General features: G+C 49.8%; 1 protein-coding gene across 2 annotated transcripts in view; it reads left to right on the top strand.

The window, feature by feature from the left end:
• LOC144093590 (chymotrypsin-like elastase family member 2A) overlaps window positions 1-13,206 on the top strand; it is a 52,140-nt gene extending 38,934 nt beyond the window's left edge. Inside the window, exons 2-5 of one of the 2 annotated variants that reach the window (XM_077627140.1) lie at window positions 5,470-5,552; window positions 9,835-9,944; window positions 11,034-11,433; window positions 12,388-13,206. In XM_077627140.1, the coding sequence (XP_077483266.1) occupies window positions 5,470-5,552; window positions 9,835-9,944; window positions 11,034-11,433; window positions 12,388-12,657 (863 nt within the window). In that variant the 3' untranslated portion in view covers window positions 12,658-13,206. The remainder of the gene's footprint in view (window positions 1-5,469; window positions 5,553-9,834; window positions 9,945-11,033; window positions 11,434-12,387) is intronic. The other variant, XM_077627141.1, reaches the window with a different exon arrangement.
• Window positions 13,207-16,344: the final 3,138 nt, after the last annotated feature.

Raw genomic sequence — 16,344 nt, 5'->3', positions numbered from 1 at the left:
GGGAGGACCGAGCCGGTTCTAGCGCACGGATGTTGGCCTGGAGTTGAGAATTTTGTGCCCGGAGAGTCTCGAGCTCGCGCTGAAGATCCACGATGTCACAGTTAAGGGGGGGGGGGGGGGAAGGAGGAGAAAGATTTGGTGGAGAAGAAGGTAGGGGAGTATGGGGAGGTGGAGGAGGCCCATCTCGGCTGCCTACCTTGGGCTGTGATGTCTTCTTTGGCGCGCCAGATGGAGGGCCCTCAAGAGGCGGAAAATCCCTGTTTTGGAATGCGGGGGCACCTGGATTACGTGACGCCTTCTGATTAGTTGATCGAGGAGGCTTCGGGGCACGCCCGGGCAAGGCGCCCGCCGGTTGCGCTTGTCCGATTGCGCCTTGTACTATCTTGTTGCTAGGCGGGGGGACTTTCGGAGAGGTGTCAGGACCTGGGGCCACTGTACACTGGGGTTGTTTTCTATGACCGGTTGTGTTGCCCGGATGTTGCAGCCGTCGGAATTTGGCTTTGCAGTCTTGCGAGCCCGTAAGATGGGCGCCACCGCAGACGATGCAGGAGGGATTGCACTCGTGGGACGCCATGTTGCCGTCATCGAGGACTGCGACTGTTTTTGGCCGCAGTGTCTGCAGCGATTGCCTTGAGTATATGGGCATAAGTCCACTTGGTGACCGATGGTGCCGCATCAGAAACACGCGGGAATAGTCCGCTTATATTCGCGCACTACAGTCACCAAACTATTATAGTGCACGTAACGCGGTACTCTACGCCCCACGAAGGTGAGCAGGGCAATCGTCGACTTCCCCAGCTTGCGGATGAAGGCTATCTCTCCTCCGCGCCACTGGACTTTATATTTCAGGGTGGTAGAAGCTTCCTGCTCATGGACCGTAATAATCCCCCTGCAGACTTCGCCGTCGACTTTGGCGTGGACGACCATCGAAATGGAGCCATTGGAAGATTTAAGGGTAAATTCGCGAGCAAGCGCGTTCGCCGCATTGACGTCTTGAGTGGTGGCGATGATATTCTGGTCCCAGATGGGCCAGATGCTAAGCGTGTCCAGCGAAGAGGCATTTACATAGGCTGAGAGCAAAGCACCAAGCTCACCGTTCAGCAGGACCGTCTTCAGGGAGATTGTCACGCTAGGCTTGGTGACGATTGTGAAATCTTCTTTGCGGAGTCGAGGCATAGCGGTGGGCCGCCATTTCTTCAATACCACTGTTTGTGAGAGCTGAGGATTGGAGCATGCAGTATTCGGATGCACAGAAAGAGCTGCGCTCACGGAGGGTCCGTTGACGGCCGAGGTGTTCAGGCCTGGTTGGCGTTTACGAAGTGCCACCAACGAGAAGGGACCTTCGTCCACTATCTCCTTAGTCGCAGTGGAAGTTCCATGCGGAGACAATGCGCCTGCGACGACTTCTGTCCATGCCATCGTCTCGGAATCGTACCCGCGCTAAGCGGAGGCCGCCATAGCATCCGCGAAGAACGCTGGAGACTGGCTACTTGGCTTTAGGCCTAGCGGGAGCTCCCACATGGTGAAGACATAAATGGGCCTAAAAGGCCCACAAATTGCCCACCTGGTCGAGAGCGGTGTCTTCGGGTGCCGGGAAATGTTATCTGTCTAGCAGAAGCAAAATTTCTGCGGTCGTATGGAATTTTCTGGTAATCCGGACGAGAATTTCTGGAGCCGAAATGAGGCGCATCCGATCGAGACGCGCGGCGGCCGCGGTCCTCGGATCCGTGGGGCCGGCCGCCCCGATTGTTAATACTCGGGAAAGTCGGTCGGCCCCTTCGTTTCCAGATTTTGCCCGCGCGAGCGGGCACCCCGATTAGGTTAATTTTGCAGTCGGGAGTGCACCCGCGCAGGATGCGTGCGGCGAGAAGGCAGATGTAGCCTGCCGAGTAAATTAGAATTGCTTGTTGAGCTGACGGCGCTTGCTCGCCTCCAAACTACAGAATCACGTGACTCGCTGAGCCTCACCACCGCTGCGTATGCGGAGCCGACGGAGCACTCGCAACTGCCGGAAATCGCGTGACACCGTTCGCTATATAAAAGCGTGTGGGTGTGCTTACCTTCACACATTTTGATCTTAGCCAAAAGGCCGAGATACCTTCACACAAAGCCATGGATGAGCAACGTGCCTGAACTAGTGCTTCGACGATATATCATCTCTGTAAGAGGAATCTGATGGTCTTTACAACATGGAAAGGTGTCAGACTGGATAACCATGCTTAGCAGAGCTTTCGCTCGTCTTACTGGGTTCAGCCTGGTCGAACCACATCAAATTTTTTTCTTGGAAAAAATGCGCAAGCTTGCGGCCCGATCGAGCAAGTGCACCGAAAAGGAAGAATGCTGGTAGAAAAAAAATGGCGGTGGCCTAGCTCTCGTTAAACCTGGAGTGACGCGATAGCTACAGCTGGCCGAGTGGAACTTGCTCAATTGAATGCATAGTCAGTCCTTCGCCGCTCCGTTTCTCTGGGCGTTCCTTCTTCATCTTCGTCCCACTTGACACGGCGCATGTTCACAGCTGTGGCAGCTCGGTTTCGCCGGCCGCCGGCAGTAGCAACTGCTCTGCACAATGTGGCTGGTCACGTGACCAACCACGTGACGTGCCACGTGATTAGCCACCGCGCCGCGCCGCCCGCAGCTGCTCCACTGCCACGGCGCCGCCACGCTGAAGGCTCAAAATGCTACCGCAATGTAGCTATCGCTACCAAACAATATGCATCTTGTGCACCTTTGGGTAATAAGTACAACGAAAGATGTGGATCATTTTTAACTTACGCTCATAGCTTTTTTCATGCAACAGACTGCAGCATGTACTTACTGCATATTTCCACATGCTACATTTTCTAATCGTAAAGGTAGGCTCCTGAAAATTTAATTTTGCTGTTAGTAGAAGGACGTCGAGTAAGAGCACATACTATTATTAGCAAATGAGTTAAGTATTGCCCGTGAGCCTTTCTGCTGTGAGATATAATTATCGTCGCAAGCAACGCATCACTATCAAGTTTAACAAGCCCTCACACCGTGCACGAGCCTAAGTTGAGCGATATAGTAAATGTGTGTGACCAGCGCATTCCAGAATCAAGTGCGCATTAGCGGACGTTAAGCGCGCACTCCTCATATGAGGTAAAAAAAAATCGGCTGTGGTTCAACTCGTCTGAACCAGGTTGGAGCGACAAGTCGATTATGCTTGGTTAGACACGGTTATGCATGGTTAGACACGGTTTCTCTTGATTAAACTTTATCGCATATCACAATTTACATTATGAACGCCTCAGTACTTAATATTAATAATAATGATAACAATAATAATAATAATAATAATAATAATAATAATTGGTTTTGGGGAAGGGAAAGACACAGTATCTGTCTCATATATCGTTGGACACCTGAACCTCGCCGTAAGGGAAGGGATAAAGGAGGGAGTGAAAGAAGAAAGGAAGAGAGAGGTTCCGTAGTGGAGGGCTCCGGAATAATTTCGACCACCTGGGGATCTTTAATGGGCACTGACATCGCACAGAACACGGGCGCCTTAGCGTTTTGCCTCCATAAAGACCCAGCCGCCGCGGTCGGGTTCGAACCCGGGAACTCCGGATCAGTAGCCGAGTGCCCTAACCGCTGAGCCACCGCGGCGGGTCAGTACATAACTCCAAGATAGGTTTCTAAGACATCTATGTATTCACTATACGCGTGCCATCTGCTGCGCCATCACCGTAGATTGCGTTTTGGGATTTCAGTGGGTGCCGCATAATGGCGCTACGACTGCACGCCATGCACGAAGGAAATTTACCATAAACGTACTTCGCTAGTCGCTTAATTGCGATATCTGTATTTTGATGCTCATAGTTAAATTATTCATGCACTCCTCAGTACATATCTCGAAGATACGTTTCTCAGCCATCTGTGCATTCACTAGGCGCGCCTTCATTCACTTCGAAGAGTGGAATAGTGGCGGGATAACACCAGCATCCAGCTCTCACTTTGCCTGCACATCAAAGTTCCTGGAGACACACGCATGCACCGAGGAAAGGGAGCCAGGCAGGAAGTCGATCCTGCGCAGCATATACCTCCCTCCCCCCACCCCCGCACCACAGCACACTGCTCTATGAACACAGACTTCGAGGAACGTGGCGGCTCTGCGTGGAGATCTGTCATGCGGCTATTCTCAGATGAAGCAGTCCCATGAGCACTAAAAGATCACACGGAACCTTAGAACCTTGCACTCTAGGCAAAAGTCTTATAGTATAGGGCGTGATTGTCTATTACGGGTTGCGTGATGCGACCTTATTAGGCCGGACTTTAAGCCTGTCAGCGTGGTCAGGGTGGGTGTGCTTCAAAACAATAAAGGAAAAAAAAAGCAACGGTGACGAAATGGAAGCGTCCCCGTCTCGCTTGCCGGAGTCACGGGTTTGATTCCTACCTACACCACAATTTTATTCTTGATTATTATTAATTAAGGCCCCTTCAAGGTCGTATCTGCGCCGTAAAATGACGATATAGATGAACGATGCGCGCAACACATTCGACGAACCACATACACGGGAGAAAGACAAGGACTGGAGCAACCGTAACATGATCTTCAAGGTTTTTTGCCCCGCCGCGGTGGCTCAGTGGTTAGGGCGCTCGACTACTGATCCGGAGTTCCCGGGTTCGAACCCGACCGCGGCGGCTGCGTTTTTATGGAGGAAAAACGCCAAGGCGCCCGTCTGCTTTGCGATGTCAGTGCACGTTAAAGATCCCCAGGTGGTCGAAATTATTCCGGAGCCCTCCACTACGGACCTATTTGTTCCTCTCTTCTTTCACTCCCTCCTTTATCCCTTCTCTTACGGCGCGGTTCAGGTGTCCAACGATATATGAGACAGATACTGCGCCATTTCCTTTCCACGAAAAACCAATTATTAATTATTAAGGTTTTTAAGTGAGAAGCGGAGCTTTCGCTGCAAAATAATTCTAAGAGGCGCAATGCAATCTCACATCGAATCCAATGCCTTTCTCCCTACATTGGAAAGGCATCGTACAGGCGGACCTGTACCATATAGTTTGGGCCTGCCAACGAAATCAGGTGGTCACTATTAATAACCAGCCAACACAGGAGGGAGGGGGGGAGGCAGCTCTTGCCAGCTCGGACGAAACGCATGAAAAAGAACTCATCGAAAGAGCCCGGAAAGCAGCCTACGCCAATGGGGTTCCGGACTGACAGCTCCTACCGCCGCTACAACCTCCTAAACAATTTCATTAAAATATTTTCACCACCACTAAAGATTTAATAATCGACGGTGTATTATTCTTACAGCAAAGAGCAGAGGAAAGAAGTACTGCAGAAAATTAGGCGTGGACAGCACATCTGAACAGGCGTTGGTATATTGAGCCCACGGTTGACGCAGGGCTGGTTAAATAGAGGTCTGTGCGGGAAACCTTTGTCTGCTCGTAGACTTAAGCCTACTGAAATAAAAATTCTCATGGAATTTTTCGCAGATTGTGGAGTCCCAGTCAGCCCTGTCAACGAAAGCCGCATCGTGGGAGGAACACCAACTGACCTCGACCAGTGGCCCTGGCAGGTGAATAATAATAATAATTGGTTTTGGGGGAAAGGAAATGGCGCAGTATCTGTCTCATATATCGTTGGACACCTGAACCACGCCGTAAGGGAAGGGATGAAGGAGGGAGTGAAAGAAGAAAGAGAAATAGGTGCCGTAGTGGAGGGCTCCGGCATAATTTCGACCACATGGGGATCTTTAACGTGCACTGACATCGCACAGCACACGGGCGCCTTAGCGTTTTGCCTCCATAAAAACGCAAGGCGCCCGTGTGCTGTGCGATGTCAGTGCACGTTAAAGATCCCAGGCAGGTGACGCAGTTTCTCAAATTTGGCCATGCGCCGAAGTACCCGCGTGCGAACCCGACCTAATAAATGTTTTCCCCACCGGCGAAACGCTAAGGCGCCCGTGTGCTGTGCGAAGTTAGTGCACGTTAAAGATAATAATAATACTAATACAATAATAATAATAATAATAATTAGATTTTGGGGAAAGGAAATGGCGTAGTATCGGTCTCATATATCGTTGTGCACCTGAACCGCGCTAAGGAGGCAAAACGCTAAGGCGCCCGTGTGCTGTGCGATATCCGAGCACGTCAAAGATCTTCAGGTGGTCGAAATCATTCCGGAGTCCTCCACTATGGCACCGCTTCCCTCCTTTATCGTTTCCCTTACGGCGCGGTTCAGGTGTCCAACGATATATGAGACCAATACTGCGCCATTTCCTTTCCCCCAAAAAAGATCCCCAGGTCGGCTAAATTATTCCGGAGCCCTCAACTACGGCACCTCTTTCTTCCTTTCTTCGCCTTTTCTTCCCTTTATCCCTTCCCTTACGGCGCGGTTCAGGCGTCCTCCGGTATGTGACACAGATACTGCGCTATTTCCTTTGCTCAAAAACCAATTTTCATGCGCTAGCGCAGCATGCTATTAAAAAAATGGTGATGGTCTAGCTCTGTTAGGCCAGGATATACGCAGCGAAGGCGCGGAGACTTCTGCATCGGAAGAGTTCATTCACTTGATGCGCCTTTATTCATGGATAAACCTTGAGCCGTCATGGCGGAGTGGCAGCGTCTCCGCCTCAAGCGCCAGGGGCCCTGGTTCAATTCCGAGCCTCGGCACAGGGTTTTTTTTTTATTCAGTGAGAGTGTGGGGTATTTCAGTGGCTCGTATAGATTCCCCCACCGAATACGTTGGTTAGCGGTTAAGCGCAGGCGTTTATACTCCGGCGGAACGCACTTGTGTGCACGGCAACGTCATATCGGCCAAAGCGAGACCCTCTATACACCGCGCTTGACCGCCGACGCGTTCGACGGATTCGGCGCACTCTGACCGCACTGGCGGACACTTGGAGCACGTCTCTATTTCGCGCCGAGTGCGCCAGCCGGCGCCGGACCGGGCAGACCTGTTCGGCTTCGCGGAGAGGCGCGCGTTGTGACGCCATGTTCCTCCTCGGAGCACCGCCATGGCGAAATCGCAAGTTCGCGGCCAGTAAAGCTTTCGCTTTAAAAGCTTTGGGTTAATCGTGGACAATTTTGCACTGCCTCCCTCACGTCTAGGTTTATGGGAAATCGGCGACCTTGCAACGAATCCTTGAGCAGCCCAATCTAATGACAGTCAGAGGAACGCCAAAGGCAGTATTGTTTTTACAAAGCGCGGTGTCTGTTTCTCAGTTCATTTTTTTACTCCTGCGACACAAAACAAAACAAACATGACCGCAGTCACAGATCGTATGACACACAAGCGTCGGTTACAGCTGTTCGAGCCGAATAATCCAGCAGTGTGATTACCAGCCCCCCTTTTCCAAACATACTAGTTTCACAGCTTTCACATGAATCTATGCTGAAAGCGTTTTTTTAACTCGATCCATTCAGTAAGCAGAAACCAATTCATAGCAGTGCACTCGAGCACACGCATCGCATGTTTAACACGATTCATTAATCAATCGACTGGTTATCAGAGAGAGCCGAAGTTACTGGTAAAAAATGTTCGCCATTCCAAATTACTGCTTTTTTGAGAAAAGGAAATGGTGCGGTAGCTGTCTCACTTATTGATGGACACCTCAGCTGCGTCGTGAGGAAAGGGAAGAAGGTCGCAATAAAAGAGTGAAAAGGGTGCCGTAGTGGAGGGCTCCGGAATAATTTCGACCACCTGGGGATACTCAACGTGCACTGATATCTGACAACACACAGGCGCCTTTGTCCGCCACTTCAGTTGAAGTGGTGGTAGCGCACCAACCTGGAAGGGGGACATTGAATAGATTCTATTTTCTGGATTCACTTTTTTTCATATCAAGGTGGAGATTATCGAGAAAGAAAAGGGGACAGCCGTTGAGTGACGCTCACCTGAACTTGAAGGATAGGAAATGTAGTAGTAGTTGTAGTCGTAGTAGTAGTAGTAGTAGTAGTAGTAGTAGTAGTGATTTCATTAAAATAATAAAAATAAAAAGGAAAGAAAAGATTTTCGCTAGCCCTAGCATCTACCATCGATACTGAAGCACCTGAGCTGGGGCAGCGGAAATAAAGGATACTAGGCAGATTGGAGAAATGAAATGAAAGCGGTGAAGGGACAAGAAGAGAGGATAGGGGGAGAGGCTAAATACACAAACTATTTACACAATAAGAAATGTAGGATAAAAATTGATAGAAAATTGAAAATTGGATTTTGAGGAAAGGAAATGGCGCAGTATCTGTCTCATATATCGGCCTACACCCGAACCGTGCTGTAAGGGAAAGCATAATGGAGGGAGTGAAAGAAGAAAGGAAGGATAGCGGCAATTAGAACTGAAAATTGGTTTTGAGGAAAGGAAGTGACGCAGCAATTGTCTCCCATCTCGGTGGACCCCCGAACTGTGCCATCAGGGAAGGAAGGAAGGTGGAAGTGAAAGAAGAAAGAGAGAAAAAATACCGTAGTGGAGGTAGAGCCTAAGTGGAGGGTTCCAGAGTAATTTCAACCATCTGGGGATCTTTGCTGTGCAGTGATATCAGCACAACACACGGGCCCTTTGCGTTTAGCCTCCATCGAAACACGGCCGCTGCCGCTGGCTTCGAACACGGGGGGAACTCCGGCTCAGTAGCCGAGCGCGCTAACCATTCAGCCACCATTGGAAATGAAACTATATAATATATAATTGTTTCCTAATATATAACTCTTTCCTTTCCCCCAAAACCAATTAGATTATTATTATTATTATCATTATTATTATTATTATTATTATTATTATTATTATTATTATTATTATTATTAAATGAAATGGCGCAGTATCTGTAACATATAGTTGGACACATGAACCGCGCCGTAAGGGAAGGGATAAATGAGGGAGTGAAAGAACAAAGGAAGAAAGAAGTACCCGCAGTGGAGGGCTCCGGAACAATTTCGACCCCCTGGGGATCTTTAACGTGCACTGACATCGCACAGCACACGGGCGCCTTAGCGTTTTTCCTCCATAAAAACGCAGCCGCCGCGGTCGGGTTCGAACCCGGGAACTCCGGATCAGTAGTCGAGCGCCCTAACCAATGAGCCACCGCGGCGGGTGCGGAGAATTGCAAAACGCATTTAGAGTGTGTCTATATAGTCACTAACCCACTCAGGAGTGTTGGCTTCAAGTAATTAAGAAGTGCTGTTGGGGGAACCTAGAATCCTGTATGGTCCCCTTTCCTCGAAAGAGTCTAAGGTGCAAATGAGAGATAGCTTCTCGGGGAGACATTCATCCAAAATCGATGATGGAATGGCCTCTTAATTCCAGTATGCGCATATTAGGGAACTGGATTCCTCTCAGAGCCGAATTACGCATCTCTGAGTTTTACTCCCAACTTCAGGCAACAAAGTAGTGTGAAACCACAGCTGGAGAGCCCAGTTGGCAGCTGTAATTGCAAAAAAACACACACGATAATTATATAAGTTACCTCTCAGTTCACCATAATGCTTGCAGCAAAGAAACGAAGTTCCATTGGAACGTCGACTTGCTACCACAGTCTTAAGAGCAACTGTGTTTTTGTGAGGCAGTTGCGTCAGCCAGGTCAAAGCCGACATCCGCAACGATTTAACAACTAGAGAGAAGCAATCACATATTCCTTTTGATGAACATGTCTGCAAAGTAAATACACCTTTTCTGCAAAACGAGTTTCTGGGAACTGCCAGTTACTGGCAGTGTCTGTAAACTTTGAATGAGGTGCCTTTGGATCAAGACCGTTGCACACGGCACATCAGAAATTTTAGTTAGAGACATGGTGTACAGGTGAAATAGCGCTTGGTCGTGCTTGCAGACCAAGCGGATACATATATATCGTCACAAATCGTGGATGCAGGTGTCGCTACACCAGCGGCGCCCTTCATCTGGAGCACCCGGACGGCGGCTGTGCGCGGCCAGCCTTGTGTCTGCATCGTGGCTCCTCACAGCGGCTCACTGTCTCTTCGAGTGAGTGGTCCCCGCAGAGTGCAGCCACAGATTTGTGATTATTTACCGAGCATTTGCACTGTCATCGTCAGAAGTAAGAGGAAGCGAAGGCAATCGTCGCAGTATAGATTGAGACCACAAAGGTTAAGGAAAGAAATTCCGCATTTACTTGAGGCGTACGTGAGCGATATAAACCTCTCCAATTCACATTGAGAGATTAACTTCAACGAGCCTCATCTGTTCTCTAGAGCTCCTCTAATTGGTACAACCTGATGGCTGAGCAAGTGCAGAGAATTTGATTTTTCATCCTCTCATAATATGATGCACAAGCTTTAAGGTGTGCAGAAGTTAAGCGCAATTCTTGCAGACTGCTATTTTAGCTGTCCACACTTGTCAGCTTCTGCAGCCACGCAGCGTGTATTGCAGAAGTTTGCATTTATACGGGAATATAATGTCGCATTCTGTGAGTGACCGTTAAGCTCAATTTATTGAACTCGTACGGCGTCATGCGATTGTTTACGCAAATGTAGCTGCGATGGAGATTATCTGCATTTATGTCCACCCTTGAAGTCAGGTCTGAAAGATGCACCGAAAGTGACACTTTGCGCCACGCACTATGCGACCCTGCGAAAAGAAGATGGTTTTGTTTCAAGCACCGCAAGGGATAAGCATACAGGTCTACCGTAAAGAGAACGGAAGAGAGCTGCGAGAGAATAAACGTGACAAATATATCCTGAAGCCAAGAAGAGGAAATGGACATGTGCAGTACGTACGAACAGATAATAACCGGTGGCCCCTTATTGCAACGGACTGGATTCGTAGCGGAGATTAAGCTTTAACAGAGGGCGGCAAAAAGTGAAGTGGGTAGATTAGGTTAGGAAGTTTGCTGCCAAGAGGTGCTAGCAGCTGGCGCAGGACAGGATTAATTGTAGGTCAACGGCAGAGGTTTTTGGGCTGGTGTGGACGCAGATTGGCTATGATCATGATCACACGGACGGGGACATCTCCCAGGACGCCGTGGAGTCACTTAAGACTTCAGTACTCTTCTTGTACGCAGAATCAACACCTTCTGTAAAACTGGTAATTCGCGTGTCTTGCTCCCGTGCGCAGTCCGGCCGCAGCTGATGGAACCGGGCGCGTTCTGCCGGCGGGCCTGTGGCTGGCCTGCCGCAAGCGCCACTGCGTGCGCCTGCGTCGGCTGGCGGTGCACGGGGGCTTCAGCCGCCACAACTACACGCACGACCTGGCTCTGGCCGAGCTGGTGCGGCCGCTGCCGCCACCGGCGTCGCCCATCTGCCTTCCCGCTTCGGGGGCCGCTGCAGGCCGGCGCTGCGTCATCACGGGCTGGGGCGCCCGGAGGCCCCTTGCGAGGCGCGCCGCGCAGCTGCAGCAGGCTTCGCTGCCGGTGCTGCCGTGGAACCTGTGCCGGCGGGCGTACCCGTGGGCGGCCGCCCTGCGCCGATGGCTGCTGTGTGCGGGCCTATGGAAGGGCGGCCGGGGACCATGCCACGTGAGACCCCCCCTTTCAGTACCCTGCCGTTACTTGTTAAGACGCGTCGCAAAGTGGGTGAGAAGCACTTCCAAGCTGCATGACGAATGCTGAACCGTCCTGTCTCGACAGTGTAGAGGGCTGAAACAGCCTCGCGAATGGAGCACACAGTTCGTGAATGGATCGATCGATCGATCGATCAATCAATCAATCAATCAATCAATCAATCAATCAATCAATCAATCAATCAATCAATCAATCAATCAATCAATCGACCATTCAATCAATCATCCAATCAATCCATTAATAAATCTATCGATCGATTTATTAACCAATCAATCAATCCAATTTCTGGAGGGGGAGCAACGTACAAAAAGAGAGGACATTTGCCTAGGCATACACCATAAGCGTCTATAGTCGTAAATATTTGGTTCAGCGACTCGCACACGTTGCGTATGCGTTCTTTGTGTGCGCTTCCCCAGTCATCTTTTTCGCGCCATTCTTATCAAGACGAAAAACCAGCAAGTGCAAGCTGCAGTTCTCTCTACTACATCCCTCTGCTGCGCGTACTTTCCGCGTCGTGGATTGCGCTACGTAGTCGGCGGTATGGCGTAGTCGGCGTAGCACGCCTCCTGACAGATGGCAGGCAGTACCTGTGACAAGTAGTAGAAGAGCGAAACGCCGCCTGTCACAGCAAGAGTGGTGGAATGACAACCGGAAGATGACTGCCACTGGGAGATCCCGGAGCGTGGCTAGCAGCGTAACACGCCATCTGCCAGTGGTGGCAGGTCATTCGTCCGCTCTCGCCGTTACAGGTGGCGCCCACCGGTAGCAGGTGGCGTGTGGAGAGGAGTGCTCAAATCTCGCATTACCGAGTACCGTAATTGTCTCTCAATTTTTTTATCTGTCCACAAGATTATTAGTGAGCGACACGAAAGAGCGGTCGCGCGTTGTAAGCAGCCGCTCAATCCGCAGGGAGATTCCGGTGGACCCCTCCAGTGCCAACGCAGCGACGGCCGCTGGCAGCTGTCCGGCCTGGTGTCCTGGGGCGCCGGTTGCGGCCGCCCCGGTAGACCGGCCGTGTTCGTGCGTGTGGCCGCCTACCGCCGCTGGATACGCGACGCCACCAAACGCCTGCAGCACAGGGGCACCACGCCACCCAGCCACTCCTGGCGGCAACAGGCGCCGAGGCAGCGTGCCCCGCATAAGAACCACCGTCCACTCATCACAGCCATTTCGTTCTGACCACAGAATCTAGGCCAAAGGCGGCACTGCTGACACATGGCGTCGAAGCCATCACATAGGTGCAACTGCACCAGTGTGTCCTTGAAGTGCAGATGCTTTCGTCCGCGTCCTTGAATAAATTTAATAATTCGGGAAACCTGGCTGTTCGTTAAAGGGGGGGGGGGGGACTGTTTCGTTCAGTTATACCGCATGCGGGAAGAAAACTGTTTCCAATAATATAGATAGCATGGTGTATCTGCTGCTAGTCTGGTTAACTTTCTTTCCCAGACAATCTTAATGATATGCTAAGAAAAAAAAACATTATTTTTTTGTTTTTCAGTCAGAAACAAATAACTCGAAAAAGACAGACATGTACCTTAATAAGAGAGAGAACGACTTGCAAGAAACACCAAATGTTTCAAACAGTCAGCGTACACTGCACACAAACCAATGTGCCGTTTCCTGTTGAGTGTTCCGGCATAACGGTAACGAGTTTCTAGGTTGGTAACGTATATGAGAAGACACTGGGTCCACTACATTTGAAGTAACCATTAAAACCATTTTAAAGTGTATTCTTCTGCTGTCCTTCGAAAGCTATTCGCAACCTCTGAAGTTGTCCGTCTCAGTGACTGCGTCCATCGGTCACTCCCGTTTCCAGATGAGTCGCACCTTTTTTTTTCAGGGGGGGGAGGGGGTGCTTGGGGGAACCAATTTTCAATTTTTGACAATATATGACGATGTCAGTGCACGTTAAAGATCCCCAGGTGGTCGAAATTATACCGGAACCCTCCACTACGGCACCTCTTTCTTCCTTTCTTCTTTAACGCCTTCCTTTATCTCTTCCGTTACGGCGCGGTTCAGGTGTCTGCCGATATATGAGACAGATACTGCGCCATTTCCTTTCCCCAAAAACCGAATAATATTATTATTTTTGGGGAACGGAAATGACGCAGTATCGGTCTGACATCTCGGCGGTCACCTGAACCACGCCGTAAATGAAGGGATAAAGGAGGGATTGATAGAAGGAAGAAAGAGGTGCCGTAGTGGAGGGCTCCGTAATAATTTCGACCACCTGGGGATTATTAACGTGCACTGAAATTACACAGCACACGGGCGCCTTAGCGTTTCGCCTCCATCGAAATGCAGCCGCCGCGGTCGGGTTCGAACCCAGGAACTGCGGATCAGTAGCCGAGCGCGTGACGGAAAAATCCGGGCTGGTCGTAAAGATGGCTGTTACAAGAGGCTTCTATAGATGGCACTAGACACACCAGCAGCACGTCGGAAACCGGATCCTTGGGTTGCGAGTCACACACGCTACTACACGCCATGCAGTTATGTTAGTACCGCTTGGTTCAAGCGGGGCGTTATATGTACATCCTTTATTCTTTCACATAATAATTGTGATTGTGAAAGAAGAAACAATGTCCGTGTCTGCGTGGGCAAGAGGAATCGATGTCGTGTCATCATACCCGTAAAGGCGTATTAAGTGTCCCCCAATTTTTAAACTCTTGTTAATAGCTGTACGCGATCGAGCTGCTTGTGTATATTGTGGAGCTTAAGTTTACTGTCCAGGTTTTTTTTTCATGCATGATGAAAACATAGGCACATGTACAAGCCACAGCCGCGTCGTAGGGTAATCTATGAGTTATTTCGCTCAGTCTATGAGTGAGTGAAATTATGTTTCACACCTACAACTGGTTTTCAGTAGACGCGCACAACAATGGCTAAGTTTCACATTTTTTTATACGCATGTAGAAGTTCTGACACTTTTAGAGGGCCCTCCGATGCAGTGAAAGACAAGCAAGTCTGAGAAGTAAGCCTTCAGGAAAGGGGGAACGTAGCTACCAGAGAGCAAAATAGACATAAGAGCAGACTGTGCTGATAAGAACACAAGATTAGTGCATCGTGAAGGTAGAGCTACGTTGCACAGCTGAGAATGGCGTTGCGACTTAACCAGAGACTGGTATACTCTCCCGCTTCCCCTCTTGCACCTGGTCCCGCAGCAATGTGAACAGGTGGCGCTGCGACGTAACCTCGTCTGCAGGGAAGGTGTAATAATAATTGGTTTTTGGGGAAAGGATATGGCGCAGTATCTGTCTCATATATCGGCGGACACCTGAACCGCGCCGTAAGGGAAGGGACAAAGGAGGGACTAAGACAAGAAGGACGTGCCGTAGTGAAGGGCTTCAGAATAATTTCGACCATCTGGGGATCTTTAACGTGCACTGACGTCACACAGCACACGGGCGCTTTAGCCTTTTTCCTCCATAAAAACGCAGCCGCCGCGGTCGGGTTCGAACCCGGGAACTCCGGATCAGCAGCCGAGCGCTCTAACCACTGAGCCACCGCGGCGGGTGCAGGGAAGGTGTTGAAAGAGGAAAAGCGTGAAAAAAGGCGGGTCGTCGAGAGAAGGGGAGTGGACGGAAAGCATACGCAAACACCGAGGCGTAACGCCAGCTTGACAACAGCGGCGTGGGAGGCATTGCGACGAGTTCGAATCGGCGCTCCCTTCGATCCTACTCCGTAGCAGCTACCATTTCAACGTAAGGGGACCTTAGGCAGAAAAGCGTCTTTGCGTCATCTGACTGTGTGCTCTAGCTCTCGAAACACGCACGTATCTTTCTGCTTTCTAGGGCAATCTACCAACGTCGAGCTATGCAGCAAACTCTCCAGCGCTCGGTTGGCTGGTGTTTATAGGCATCATAACGCATCAGCGACTGGTACCTTAACACATTTAGAGCATCCTCTGAGGATTCCAGTTAAACAATAGTATTTCACAGGGGTTGCACTCGCTAGAACAGAAGGTGGACAACGCCTCTGACGGCTGGTTGAGCGAGCAAAGGTGAAGTATAATGCTTGTAACATGGAACTTGCGATAATCTAGACGTTCAAGGTGATTTTTGCATTGTTTTTATTACAAAATAAATTTGCAAGGTAATTTTAAAACTCTTCCCCTGCTGGAAAACGTTCAAAGGCAATCGAATTTTCTTGAGGGCTTCGCAGGGTGGCCACGTTTCATCCCTAGCGTTTCTATCTGTGGAACGTTTCTATCTCTGGAGCTTTCTTTTTTACCACATTGGGCCTTGATTCCCAGGAGCTGGGGAGGCTGCTTGAGCTCCTTTACACTGCTAGGAAATAATTTAATACCTTGCCTTTTTACAGGTCGTACTGTCTATCTTAAAATATTAAAGAACAGGACTTGTACGATTTTTTTTTCCTGTTTAATGGGTTGGGACGAGTATTAAGAGGAGTTACAAGGCGCAGGGTACAAAGCACAGTGGTGCACACTGCGCCGTTGATCGAAAAGAATCCGTTGAAGGTCTAATTTAGGGCTCTATAAATGGCGGCTAATCGAATACGACGAGTTGGCAGTGAACGTGAATCCGCTGCAAAGCGATGCATCTCAATGCTCAATGCGCGAAAGTTTTCTGTGCCGAGCAAATTATCAAAGGAGACAAAACACCGCAGATAAAAGTAGGCATCTATTTTTCTATATCCATTTAATTTTCGGGTGTATAACAAGGCACACAAGAAAGCGGAATAAACTGTGCGTAATGAAGAAGGCTGGCAAAGAATTCTGCGTGAGAGAAGCGATGAAATCACGGCACAATATTATAGGAACGTTTCGTCCAAGCGTTTCCGTCGCTTCAAACTATCTCATCCCTCAAGACTGATGGTCGTCAGCTCATCAGTATCGCCATCGCCATG

The sequence above is a fragment of the Amblyomma americanum genome, chromosome 6 (genome assembly GCF_052857255.1).
Source record: "Amblyomma americanum isolate KBUSLIRL-KWMA chromosome 6, ASM5285725v1, whole genome shotgun sequence".
In the NCBI taxonomy this organism is placed as follows: Eukaryota; Metazoa; Arthropoda; class Arachnida; order Ixodida; family Ixodidae; genus Amblyomma; species Amblyomma americanum.
This window is presented reverse-complemented; position numbering and strand designations above follow the sequence as displayed.